General features: G+C 33.2%; 1 protein-coding gene across 1 annotated transcript; it reads right to left on the bottom strand.

The window, feature by feature from the left end:
- Positions 1-1,368: 1,368 nt before the first annotated feature.
- LOC114398784 lies at positions 1,369-13,841 on the bottom strand. The gene is made up of 5 exons (XM_028360930.1): positions 12,081-13,841; positions 8,123-8,185; positions 4,973-5,189; positions 4,645-4,837; positions 1,369-1,534 (listed from the first exon to the last, which is right to left on the bottom strand). Exons 1-5 carry the CDS (start codon positions 13,839-13,841, stop codon positions 1,369-1,371), a joined length of 2,400 nt encoding a protein of 799 aa, XP_028216731.1.
- Between the last annotated feature and the right edge of the window lie 681 nt (positions 13,842-14,522).

Here is a 14,522-nt window from a genome sequence, read left to right as displayed (position 1 = left end):
ATTCTATTGTACAAATGTGCAATAAAATCGTGTTTCCATTGTTGAGTGGGGTTGAAATTTTTTTTAACAAAAAGACGATTTCATTATACAATATATAATGAAATCGTATTTCAATTATTTTTACCCTATGTGTGCAACAGAAATAGGATTCTATTATACACTATATAACAACAAAATCGTATTTTTGTTGTTGTCTCCACAACCCTTCCTTCCCTTCCCTGTAACCCTCTCCTATCATACCAAACCAAACCAAACCCTTCCCCGCCTATTAAACCAAACCAATCCAAACCCAAACATCCCCGACCCCTAACCCCCCAACCCTTCCTTCCCCCCTTCCTTACAACCCCCTCGTCTGTTAGGATCCAACCAACAACAACAAAATGCAAAAAACGAGAACGAGTGATTGGATCTAGATGGGGGTGGGGCATGCATTGCGATGTGTAGTTCTCAAATGCATGACACGGTGGTGGAGGAACCTGGATGGAGAAGTCTGGCGCAACATTGATCTTGCGGAGGAAGGTGTCAAAGATGTAGAGGTTGCCGACAGCATCAACGAAGATTAAGTTGTAGGGGAAGGGGCAATGATGATGGCAAAGTTGTTGTGGAGTGAGTTGAGGGAGGCGACGACAACAAACTCAATCAAAAATAAAGGGAAGGGTGGTGCAGTGCCGTTGGAGGCGAAGTTGTTGTGCAATGATCCATTGGAGGCTGGATTTGGATGGGGGAGGGTGGTGTGGCACCATGAAAGTTGATGAACAAATAAGGGGAAGGGGAGGGCGTGTGGGGAAATGAAGCTAAGGGCAATTAGGACGTTTCAAACAATTTGGTAGTGCCATTAGCAATTTGGGTAGTGACAATAGCAATACTATACCCATGACTCTCATCCTCCAACTACCTTGTTAAGACAAAGCTTGGCCAAAGGTTGATTCATAATATATTTTTGTCTTTTCCTATATCCACACCCTTTTTTGCTAAGTACACTCCCCTTCCCTTTTTATAAAAACCAAATTACTTAAATAAACTTTTCCTCTCGTACTCTCCTTTTTTGCACAATGACACACTCCTTTTATTATAGCAACAACACATTCCATTTTCTTCCATCACACTCCTTCCCCTCATTCTCTTCCTTAATATCCTTAAATCTCTTGTAGTGGTCTGTCATTATTCCTCCCTTGATCAGTCTCTTATAGGGTGTGTTTGAATGCTAAAAAGATAAGACAAACAGAACAACACTGAACAAGTAGCTGAGTCATAAGATAACTTTTTGTATTGTACGTTGTTTGGTGGTCGATGCAAAGTACAAGTAATTTTGTGTTGTATTTTGTTTGAAGTGCTTATGTACTGGACAAAATAATATAAATTTTACCATCAAATCCTAGGTGCATTAGCAACATCTTGGCGGTGCAACAAAGGAGAGGCACCTCCATGGAGGAGGCGCGGCTCCTGACGGCACTGGGCACATGGCCTAGCGGCGTGAGGCTGCCATAGGGTCACGGCGATGGTGGCAGAGGCACGGTGGCGTGACGCAGCTTCACTGGAGTTGGCCAAAAGAAAAAAAATACAACGAGAATGAGGAAGATGATGATGAGAACATTTGAACAAATTAACAATGAAAAGAAAGAAATAATGAGCAAAAAGGAAACAATAACAGTCCATGCGGTCCTCGCCAACAGTCAAGGTGCCCACACCAGCAGCCAAGGTAGCCTCGTCAGAGGCTAATGTACGACGTTTGGAGATGGAGGCTTAGAGAATGAGACACATATGAAAAAAGAAAAAAAAGTGTGGGATAATGAATTGTCAGAAAATAGGAATAATATTGTATTTTTACTTTTGTTAGACATTAGACAAAAAGTTATACTGAGGTTTGATGAGTTACAAGTTTTTGGGTATTTGTCTAGTCCATCCTTTTTTATTTTGTACTGTCCGTCAATCATTTTTTAAATAAACATTGGACATATATTTTTGTGTTGTTCAATCCCTTATTTTTTAGCGAATCAAACGCACCCCAATGTTAGAGTTTTTTCATCCACCAAACTCCAAGTTACAACATCAAAGTACCTCTTAGAGTCATCCAAATTAAAGGACCAAAGTCAATTATATGTTTTCTTCACTATTATGCAAATTTTCCTTTAATGGTCATAGTATGTTGCTTGATTATTTTTTTTTCATTTTGCATTTTTTTTAACATTTTGAAAAGTATTTTCTAGAATATAAAACAATATACTTGAAATGTACTCACCAAAATGTTAAAAAAAGTAAAATTGTTTCAAAAAGTACTTTTTAGGAACACAATTTTAATTTTTAACATTCTAAAAAATATTTTCCAAAACATAAAATAGTATTCCAGTATATTATGGAAAATACTTCTTAAAATGTTAAAAAGAATACATTATTCTAAAAAATACATCTGGAATAATAATTTTATATCAATTTTAGGGTATAAAGAAAATATATGATAATAAAAAATAGAAAAATAAATAAATGGAAACGTACTTGGCAAAAAAGGAAAGCAAATATATCAGCATAGGCCTATATTTCATATTTTCCTTGTGAATTGGTTCAATGCTTCTATTGAGAAAAAAAAAATCAGTATACTTAATATGACCGTATGACTCTGAAAAAAAAGCACTTATGAAACTAATAAATAATGAAGTACGATTAAACAATTATTGTTTTTTATAGGTATATTAAAGACATATTAAGTGATTCGACACAGTGGTTAATATGTTAAAGTTAAAGTTGAATCATTCAGATAATACCTAATAATTTTTGGTCAAATCTTACTTACATCCCGGTCGAACCCCGGATTAGTCAAGATCTTTTTCGTAATAAACTAAAGGTTAAGAAAAAAAAATACTACTCTCCTTATTTCCTTATTTCTTTTATATATATTAGTAGAAACACAGACGTTGCTATTTCTGTGTGTCCGTATTTCTATTACACTAAAATTAATATTTAATTTTTTTCTTATTATGCATTATTGCTTATATTAATTTTAGTTTAGCTGTTTTCTAAAAACATGTTTATTCATATGAATTTTTTCATTATTCCTCGTCGTATTTATGAGAGTATGGTAAGTTCAAAATTAATAAAGATGAACATGTGTTCTTATATATACATTATATAAGGGGATACCTTCACCTCTCTCACCATCTCAAAATTAGCTTCAACCATATTAAAATATTTGAAAAAAATAATTAGTGAAATTACTCCTTCCTTTTTTATAATAACATTCATTGTATTGACAATGTTGTCATTTCATTGACATCGATATCAATTCAGCCTAATTTTTTTTATTATACTTATAGATTACCAAAATAGTTAAGCTATTAAAATAATTGATGTAGATAAATATACATGTTAAAACTACACTATATTGAAAAAGTTTTAATTTATAGAAGTTACCTATGCATATTTGATACTGATTATGTTTATCTGACAACTTATTGGTGATATATCTTAATGCGACAATTTAAGGAATGAATTGAGAAACATTTACTTGAAGTGAAATTTGAAAAATAACTTTTTTTTCCTGCAAATGGCAATCTAATGGATAACATGAATTTTACATATTATTTTCCTTTCATATATGCAATGTCTTGTACTCCTTTCTTAGATATTGATCAACATAATAATTTTGTCGCAACACCTTTGTATTCTATCAAATAGAGATTTTATAGGATTTTTCACACCCAATGCATACATAAACCACCTACATTGCACATTGAAGCACATGATGCAAGGACAAATATAATTAATGAAGATAAAGTTTTCATAAAAAGTAAATAAGATACAAATTTATGCTATTGTATTTTTATTTTGCTAAAATTGATTTTCTTATATAGAAAGTTATAGATCCTAAGAAACAAATTAATCATTGGTATTTGATTAAAGACAACTGATTCATCATTAAAATGTACATAGAAGTCTAGAATAAAATGGTTTTACAAGTCTAATGTACTTTAGTAGGAAGGTTTATAGCATGGCTGAGCACCAGGGACCTATAGACTTGGTAAGCATTATGAGGTGATATTTGTCCCATTATGAGGTGATATTTGTCCCGCTACATAAAAATTGCAACAAATAAATATTCAAAAATATAAATAATAATTGTATTTTAAAAAAAGCATGTGGGAGGTTATCTATTGAATAGAAAATGGGATAGTGTACCGTTACTCAAATAATAGTTAAAGGGTAAATAAAATAGAGAATAAACATTTACTAATATTGGAGAATAAAATAGAGAATAAACATTTACTAATATTGGAGAGCAATTATATTTTGAAAGGTAAAATGTTATATATTGTACCAACCATAAATAATGTTTATGCAAATCAATAATCAACCAATAATTTTTTTTAAAAAAATCTGCATAAAAAACCATTTAAATTTTGATATTTTACCACTATTTCAAAAATAATTTATAGAAAATAAAAAATACAAAAGAAAAGGAATGAAAAAGAAATAAGATTTTTTATGTAACCGAAAAATGTTAATATGAAATTGAAAACTTAATATATATGTAGATGTAGGAAAACACATAAAAAGATAACAAAATAGATGTAGGAAAACACATAAAAAGATAGGATTCTAGTTTTTACTTACTTTCATATACTCCTTCCTCATTTGTCTAGTTCAAGAGACATTTCGACCAAATCGTTCTTAGCATCGTGTCTCAACACAGCATCACCAGGAGCATTTATTCTCAACCCACCATTGCCACACTCGCCTTTTGAATTTACTCTCCCTTCCAAGTCTTGACCTTTACCTTCAACATTAACAGATATATCAGGCAAAGAAAAATCCTTAATAGTTTTCCACATAGGAACATCATTAACTGAATTATTATTCACAACATCACTGTTTAAACTTAAATTCTCCTTACCTTCACACCCCTTAGTCATGTTCTTTGCATCGGAATGTTGGCACTGGCGAAGTCTTTTTTACATTGCAAAGTAATGCTTTCGGATACTTTCAGCTTTCCTCTTCTTCCCACCACCGCCACCTTCGTTGCTCCCCACAGCTCTTTCGTACTTTGCGACCGCCAAATTCACCATCACGGCAAGAACTACGGCGGAAACATTCGGGTTGTACAGCAACGCTTGCCATCGATCTTGCAATTTGGTAACAGAAAGCCTCCATGAGAACCGAACCGCTCCTTTCGCCAGCGATTCCAACAACGCTCTGCCCTTTCACAACAACACAATCAACCATTTCCTCCTCTCCAAAGACCATCACTATAGTTATAAAATGGAAGGAGAAAGTGTGAAGCACTATTTGAAGAGAGTGGAAAATGAAAGAGTGAAGAGAAGTTAGTAGGTGGTGTAGTTTTAGTTGAGAGGTAAAACAACAAATGGAATGGGTAACCCAATTTTTATATTCCTCATTTGCATATGATTATTGGTATTTTTGGTTAAATCATGCAAAGACGGTTGGTGGTTACTAAGGATTAAATGATTTAGAAAAAATTGAGAAAAAAACAGTTGTTGAGATGAATATCCCCTTTATATATATATATATTATAAATTACTAGGTAGCATTCATGTGCTAAGAAAATTTGGTGGAATTTTTTTTATTAAATAAAAAATTATATTGATACTCTCCTAACATCCTAACATGCATATCTTTTTGCAACTTTTCCTAAACTCACGTCTTCCACTAAATTTCTCTAACTATTAATTTATTTGATGCTATTTTTTTCAAATGTTTCTTTTACCAGATTTTGTAACTCTTTTTTAAATTTGAACATTTCTCTCTTTCATCAATAATTTCAAATCCTTATTTCAATTTACTTTTTAAAGTTAATATTAAAGTTATTTAAAACTTCATTTTACTTTCTAGAATGATATACTTAATTACAAAACATTCAAAATTAGTTGTTAACTTGTCATTGATATTAAAATTTGTAAAAGAAATCATAATATCATTGACAAATACTTTATAATTATTCACAATTGTTATACAATTTATTTTATTATATATATATATATATATATATATATATATATATATATATATATATGACAACCCTTTCATTGTCTTCTTCTTTCTTTATATTTTGTATAGTTTATCCACATTCTATAATCTTTTTTTTAAAAAAAATATTATAGTCTCTAATTTCTTAGGCATACATTATCTCTTTTTTCATATTTCTTTCAATGTGTTGTATAATTTATTGTGATATATTATTATTTCTTTTTTATAGTCTTTCTTTCTATTGACTATATAAAATTATAGTATCTAATTTTATAGTCTCTAATTTATTGAGATATATTAGTATTTCTTTTTTTAAAATTTCTATCTATTGACTATATAAATGAGGTAGTAAAAATTTGAATAAGTTCGTACATTACATGGGCTAAAACACTAGTAATTGAAATATAATAAATCACACTAGAAAGGGATTGAAAAATGTGTTAGTCAAAATCTAAAACATTTTCATAATGGAAGAAGTTGTAATCATGGTTGTTAAAATCGCGCTTTAACTCGTGAAATTGTACGATTTTATGATTCCACCAAGGGTCGGCGAGTTGAATCAGAAGTAGAATCGAAACCGGAGTAGACTCGTCCGATTTAGCGCAAACTTGGGAGAGTTTAGGTAGACTCGCGAGTCTGCGATGAGTCCGCGGGTTTATGAAATTTTTGAACAGCGTCGTTTTGAAGTTAAGCTACTCCCTTACTCGTGAGTCGCGACTCCGTGCTGTGCTGAAGTTGAGCTACTCGTCGCCACTGTTCTGCTTTGAAAGCACTCAGTCACATCGTCATCACTGACCCTCAGTCGCAATCCTCGTCGTCGCTACCTCGCTAGTTCTCACTCGCGCTCCAAGCTTTGCTTCACGTCACGACGCTAAGGTAATTTCTCCTCTGAGTCCTCTCCTTTCATGGCCTCACTCTGCAACTGCAAGGCTTCTCATGAGTTGTTAGATGCCTTTGGTTGATTGTGCATCTTCCACTGTGAGGTCTTGGGTTTTTAGTTTTTTACTGTTGACCTAACAGTGAGCATTTTAGTGATTTTTGTGTGATTCGATTTTAATTATGCATCTTTGTTGATTGTGTGATTCGATTTTATTTGTGCATCTTCCACTGGTTGATTGTGCTCGCAACACCAATGACTATCATCATTCATTTTGCTGGACATGCTGCTTTGTAAAGAATGCAGAACATGGCAGAACATCTCTAGTTTCAGCTCACTTGTATTTTTATTTTACTTTGGCAATTTTGAATGACCTTTATACATGGCAGTTCAGCTGTTTTACTATAAATAAGCCAAAGTATGCAGAACATCTCTGTTTGAATAGTCGAGAGCATCATTGTAAGGAAAGAATAAGCAACGCAGCCAAAAAAAAGTATAACTTAATATTGTTTGCAAACCTTTAGCTCTTCCATATCACTTAGACTAGTACGAGGGAGACCCTTCCACATTGAATCCATTATTGTACATTGAGTTCAATTCTTATAGATACATTGAGTTCATACCCTTCCACATAGTTCAATTCTTTATGTATAATACTGTTTGCAATGGTTTCGCTATCAATATGGTTTCGCTACATTGCCCACAAGCTCGAATACTCCTTCTCCTTCAGTTGGAAGGTTCTTCTTCCCTTCCTTTACTCTCTCACCCTTTTTTCTTCTTTAAATTTTACTATTTATGGGTTGGTTTTTTATTATAATTTTATTCTTCCTGATAATTGTCAATGGTAGTAATTTATATTTGTTGTAAAGTTTTCCTACTTTTAATTTGTGTGATTCCTGCTTAATAAAAGAAAAGTAGAAAGCGGTGTGCTTGTATGTTACCCTTGTTTATTATTTGGTGGAGAAATTTCATTTGTGGGAATATCTGGATTTTCTGAAGAGGGAAAGAGATTAGAAGTGAAATTTAAATTTTCTTGGCTGTCAAATGCTATGGTGTTCTGCATAGTGTGTTCGTAATGTTTTAAGTCTAGTGGCAGATCATGCTCGATGGTCGTGTTAAAGGATTTTGGAACTGTTTGTAATAGAAAAGATTTGGAATGAAATGTGATGCCTCTTATTGATTCTCAATTTGATATATATATAGGTTGTTTACAAACAGCTCTAACATTCCAAAATTAGTTTCCTCAATTTATGATATTTGCTCCTAAACCTGATCAGGAGTTGAAACACCATTGATTGGATCAGCAAATTCGGCCACAAGTTCATCAGCTACCTAAATATAACCACAATCCACATTGAATTTTAAACCAGAATTTGAGGAATTCAAACTAGAATTTTTTTGACAAGTTGAATTACAAAGAAAGACATGAAACACACATTTTCACTAGTGGTTTTTTTTTTTCAGTTTTAGAATATCTATCTTCAGAAAACATTTCCTTACAATACAACTTGTTGGAAACTGTTAAATATTCTAGGATGTTTCATTTTATAATTTTATGGTTATTGCTCTTACATGAAATCTCTCTCTGAATTATTATATAAAGTGCTTGGGTGCTTCCTAACTGAAGTTGTTGGGTGCTTCCTAACTAAAGCATTATATTACAGGTAGTGTTCATTTGCTAAAGCCTACAAGAAAATATATGAAAATGAAACCATGTAAGGATGTATGATGCACATATAACATCAGTTCCTAACCTGCATAGTTCTAAATAGCACATAGTTTCATTTTTTAAGTGTTTTTATTTTAAGAACTTATGTTTTGTATCGTATGAATTTATGTTAGATTGAGTGTGGATTGTGGACTATGATAGTTTATTGAATTATTGTTAAAGTTTATTATTTTCATTTATTTTAGGGTTGAAATATTTACTTATGATTTTATATAAAAGAATATTAATATATTTTTTTATTTGAGTAAACTCTTACGATTCGAGTTTACGGAGCCTCCATGATTCTACGTAGAATCTTGAGTCTGACAATCTTGGTTGTAATAAATAAGTTTATAAAAACCACTGTCTAGTGACAAAGGTGAACTGTTGTCCCATGAGATGCAAAACTTGTCTTTTAGTAAAAACCTTGTGTGCAGAGTGTGACGGTAATGGATAATGAAATACTTTAATAAGCTAATGAAAAGCAGTAAAAATACTTCATTTTATATTGGTTCACTCAACCTGAGCTACATTCAATTCTTCTTTACCAACAAGTAAAAGGTTCCCCTAATCAACCTTGATTTCTATCAATTCAATACTTCGTCTTGAGTTCTTTATTTGTTTTCGTACTTAATGTTTTTATTTGATTGATCATCTTATAGATGAATTCAGGAATTGACTTGTGATTTGATGACTTTTGTTAAAACCCGAACATGAATCAAGTACTTAATTGAGATTACTTTTAGGGATAGAATAATCTTGGTTAAGCCTCGTTACTTCTTGACCATTAATGTTGATTGCTTGTGTTGGTATGTCCAAGGGATTGGATATCAGATAAGTAGTTTAGAATCTCCGATCATACGAGAGTTGGGAAAGAATACATTAGTGAATTAGAGATAAGTAAGGGAGATGAGTAGAGAATTATGAAGTTACAATGGATCGAGTGAATTGTAAGTCCAAACTTAGACATTTATTCATCAAGATCAACATCACCATCCAATTATAGTATTTCTATCTTTACTTAATTATTTTACTGTTGTTTCATTTTTATTGTAATTTATTTTGTTATTTATTTCATGGCAATCACAAAACAAAAGTACTTCTTAGTTAAATAATTACATGAAATGTCTCATTTATTTCTTTGGGAGACGATCTAGACGTACTACTACGAAAAACACCTTCTACGTTAGTTAACTTACGCATTTTATGTCGGTCATTGACCGTCATCACAGGCAATGTCATAGAAAGTCTTCACTCTCTACGACAGTTCCATAGAAAATTGTCTTAAAAAAGGTATTATTCTAAGACAATTCTTAACTAAAAATCGTCTTAGAATGATACCTTTCTAAGACGGTTCCTAATTAAAAAACCATCTTAGAATGGTAGACTTTCTAAGACAGTTTTTCAAAGAACCGTCTTAGAATGTATTTTTTTTAATCAAAAATATTTTGAGGATTCTAAGATGATTTTTTCAAAAAATCGTCTTAAAATGTAGACATTCTAAGATGATTTTCTGAAAAATCGTATTATAATGTTTTATTTTTAAAAAAATAAAAATATTTTGAAGATTCTAAGATGGTTTCTCAGATAACTGTCTTAGAATGTATTTTTTTTAAAAAAATTAAAAATTTCATATACATTTCTTACAATCGATCTCAGATTTCTATTCCTAGCTACATATATTATTTTTTTTCTAGTGAAAATGTTTAATGTATTATTTTTTATGCAAAAAAAAAATCCATCAAACAAACTACTTGCATGACATAATGCCCTATGTAGGTTCCTATAATAGTAGAATTTTAACCCGATGCAAGAAAAGCAATTCCAAATAGTTTTGAGCTCCATTTCCCCAAGACATTTTGAGTATGGTATATGTCAGATATATCAGCTACAATTTTATAAGCATGCATGCAAAGGAAGTATCCAAAGGCAAACAACATTAAGACATTACATGAATCAGAGATAAATCTTGAAAGGGAAAAAATTAAGCAGGCATGCAAAAAGTTAAATACTTACTCTAATTCCCAAAACTGACTGTGGTACTTTCCTAGAGAGCACTAGTGTTGAGTGCAAAAGGAGATTGTGCATGATAATTTCATCACACATCTTATATCTTAGACTTAGACATTAAATTTTTCATGGCTACCAAGATAAAAAAAATATGCAATAACAAAAGTCCAAACTTATCCAAAATAAAATGTAGCACCAATATATAATTTTTTTAATCATTCAAGCGTATCACTTATAAACATTACAATGTAACTCTCATACTTGTGATAATCATTAGGTCTCATTAAATAATATACATATGTGATACCCAAGAACAATTGCTACATAATTTAAGGTGAGTAAGAAGTGAATTCAACTAAATGTGAAGAAAATCAACCATACATACCACACTAAGAGTTGTTGTTCCAAGGAGCAATAAGTACAATTTTCCCTACCGTAAGAATCAGGCATTCAATATGAATTCATTTACCCAACAATTAAAGTAAAAGATGCCCAAGAATAGATCCAGATCCTCGTACAACATTTGCTGCAAAGACAATATGAATAAAACTAAATAAGGCTTAAAGGTCACAAAATCACTATTAAAATCATGACATGTTGCAGGTCTTGCTCCTTATTTGTACACCAGTCAACCAATACTTACAAAAGTAATTATGAGTGTATGATTTATAGGATGCTATACAATATCAGGACCTAATGCTCCCATTTGTAATTATAATTATGTCAACTACTAATACTATTAGTTTAAGGCCAAGTCCTTAAACACCAACACTAATAACCATATTAAAAAATAATAATAATATGAGAAATTAGAAGGGTGTTTTGAACAATGATGATTTGAAAATTAGTTTCTAGAAAGAGGTATTTTTAGAAGAAAAAATAATGAAAAAACTAAAGGGTATCTTTAGCAATTAATTGAGGTGTATTTAGCAATAGCCTCCAGTGTATGGTTATTATCCCTAACATAATATAAATTGGATCGGGACACCAAAGCTTGGGCATTATATAAAGACTAGTCATGATCCATTGAGGACAATTATCTCCATAAAAGTAAATTGTGAATCAAAAGACAAAGGCTTGTTTACGAAATTTGAATAAAAAAATATCATGATTAACGTGGAAAAGTGATTTCCAATTATCAAAACGTGCAAAGTGTATATTAACTAAAAAAGCTCACGAGTTCTAAAATAATAATAATATGATGTAGACTCGAGTACTAATAAACTTTAACTATTACTATATTCGCGAGTTTGGCTTCTTTGTTGCCCTACTGCCCCTGCAGCAACATCCTAACCTTTTTTTTTTTTGAAATAATCAAATAATTGATTAAAACAAAAACAATGAGAACAAGGCGATCGCGCAGATCCAGCCCAACAACACAAAACACTAAGAAATCAGAAGCCTAGCAATATACTTTCTCATCTTTTTATGAGTCCAACTTCTATAAACTATACTATCCATAATCTTTTTTCCTATGTGTGTATTATTAACTATACCCCCAAAACTCACTTCATTCCTATATTTCCAAAGCTCATACACAGTCTCGGTTAAAGCGGTTTTGAGTAAAGTTGCTCCATGCCCCTTTCCTTTACCCTGCGCCATCGCCCAGCTAAGCTCCTCAATCCACTTCTTTGGCTGGTGGTTAATCTTTTGCCATTCCAAGATCTGAATCCAAACATCCTTCATTTCAGCACATTCAAACAGGAGGTGGTCAATTGTTTCAAGATGATCACAGAAGTTACATTTGCTATCACTAAGTAGCCCAAATTTCATCATTCTAACCTTAGTGGCAAGTCTGCCATGACAGGCAGTCCAGAAAACAAACTTTGCACGGGGTCTAGCCAGGTTGGAGAAAAATAATTTCCTCCAAGGAACTCTACTGGAAACATCCTGCAATTCATTGTACATTATCTTCGACACAAATCTATCCTTTTGCAACAAAGTACTCCAGCTAGTAAGAGATTGAATCTTTTGTCTCTGCTTCAGAATACCTTTTAAAATCCAAGAGCAAGAATCTTTTATTCCCATTGACATCACGTCGCCATTTTTCATATAATAACAATTTATCCACTTAATCCATAGACTGTCCTTCTTACTGCACACATTCCAAAGAAGCTTCATCATGGTTACTGCATTCCAGATTTCCAGATTAATCAAGCTAAGACCTCTTTGATTCTTTGGGGTACAAACCTGCTTCCAAGAGATAGGGGATTTCCTAGAGATAGTAGTTCCACCAGTCCAGAGAAATGATCGACAGATGACATTGATTTTTTGAATCACTTTCTTAGGGAATGGGAAACAAGTCATCCAATAGTTAGTTATAGCATAGGTGGTGCTCCGAATGAGTTGAAGCCTACCTGCATAACTAAGTAACTTGGCGCTCCAATGAGTAATTCTAGCAACAATTTTATCGATTAAGCTCATATAATGGTTAACCGATAATTTTTTCCCCGTGAGAGGGACACCAAGGTATCTGAATGGGAGAGATCCCTCCTGAAATGCAATGATGTGTTTAATCTCCCCTTTTATGCAACTTTCCACTGCACCAAAATACACTTTGCACTTGGAAGGGTTTATCACAAGGCCAGTAGATTTAGAAAAATTCATGAAAGCCTGCATAAGTAGATCAACAGAAATCTTATCCCCTCTAGTAAATATTAGAACGTCATCTGCAAAACTGAGGCTAATGATGTTTAACTTCTCGCACTTAGCATGAAAGTTAAAGTCAGGGGTATATCTTAACTCTTGGAGGGATCTGTGCAGATATTCCATAACAATGACAAACAGCAAAGGAGAAAGTGGATCTCCCTGTCGCAGGCCTCTCTTCGCTTTCAGACTATGCGTATACTCTCCATTCACCACGAACTTGTAAGTTACTGCGGTAACCGTCTTCATCACCCAATTAATGAATTGTCTAGGAATGCCTACCTCTCTCATGATGAGCTCTAAAGCCTTCCAGTCAACTGTATCATACGCTTTTTGGATATCTAACTGAAGCATACACCGCGGCGTCCCTCCTTTACGCTCGTACCCCTGGATTAACTCGTACGCAAGCAGGATTTGGTCATGGATTTTCTGGCCCGGAACAAAAGCCGCTTGACTCTGATGGACAATACTCTTTATGACTCTACTCAGCCTGGTAGTTAACACTTTAGAGATTACCTTGTATATCGTTGTGCAACACGAAATCGGTCTATAGTCACGAGCATACTTTGCCTCCTGGTTTTTGGGGATAAGGATAACCAAGCTAGTGTTGATGGGCTCATACATCTTTCCTTTTTCAAAGAACTCCCTAATAGCATCTGTAAAATCACTTTTAATGATGCTCTAGGCATCCTTGAAGAATTTTGCCCCGTAGCCATCAATCCCGGGCGCCTTAAGATCCCCTATGCTCTTGAACGCTTTGTCAATCTCCTCATCAGTAATTCTACCAATAAGATACTTCCTTTGGTCAAAATTCAGCTGGCAGCCTTTTCTCATTATATTGATATCCACACTGTCCAAATTAGGCTCCTCTCTCCCCATAAGATCCCCATAGAACCGCATAATTTCATCCTCAATCTCTTTTTGAGTGGTGACAAAATTCCCACCATTCATGTACAGCTTCTTGATGGACGTTTGGTTGTACTTGGCTTTAAGAGAGGCGTGGAAATAGGCATTGTTGCCATCCCCAAGCCTAAGCCAACGAATTTTGGCTCTCTGCTGCAACATCTATTCTTCCATCTCAGTCCACTTAATGACTACTTCAGTGCAGTCCTTGGTTCTGTCTATTTTGTCTTTGTTTAGTCTGTCTAGAGTTAGCTCCATCTGAGCATGAGTGAGCTTTTCTCTAGCCTCCTGCAGCTTAACTTTAATGCCAATCAAAGGTTTGCTCAAATTGTTAATCACAGGCTGAAGTTTCTTGAGTTTATGCCATAACATTTTCATAGGTGGCCCTCCCTTTCTAGTAGA

This window comes from Glycine soja, chromosome 19 (assembly GCF_004193775.1).
Source record: "Glycine soja cultivar W05 chromosome 19, ASM419377v2, whole genome shotgun sequence".
Classification (NCBI taxonomy): Eukaryota; Viridiplantae; Streptophyta; class Magnoliopsida; order Fabales; family Fabaceae; genus Glycine; species Glycine soja.
This window is presented reverse-complemented; position numbering and strand designations above follow the sequence as displayed.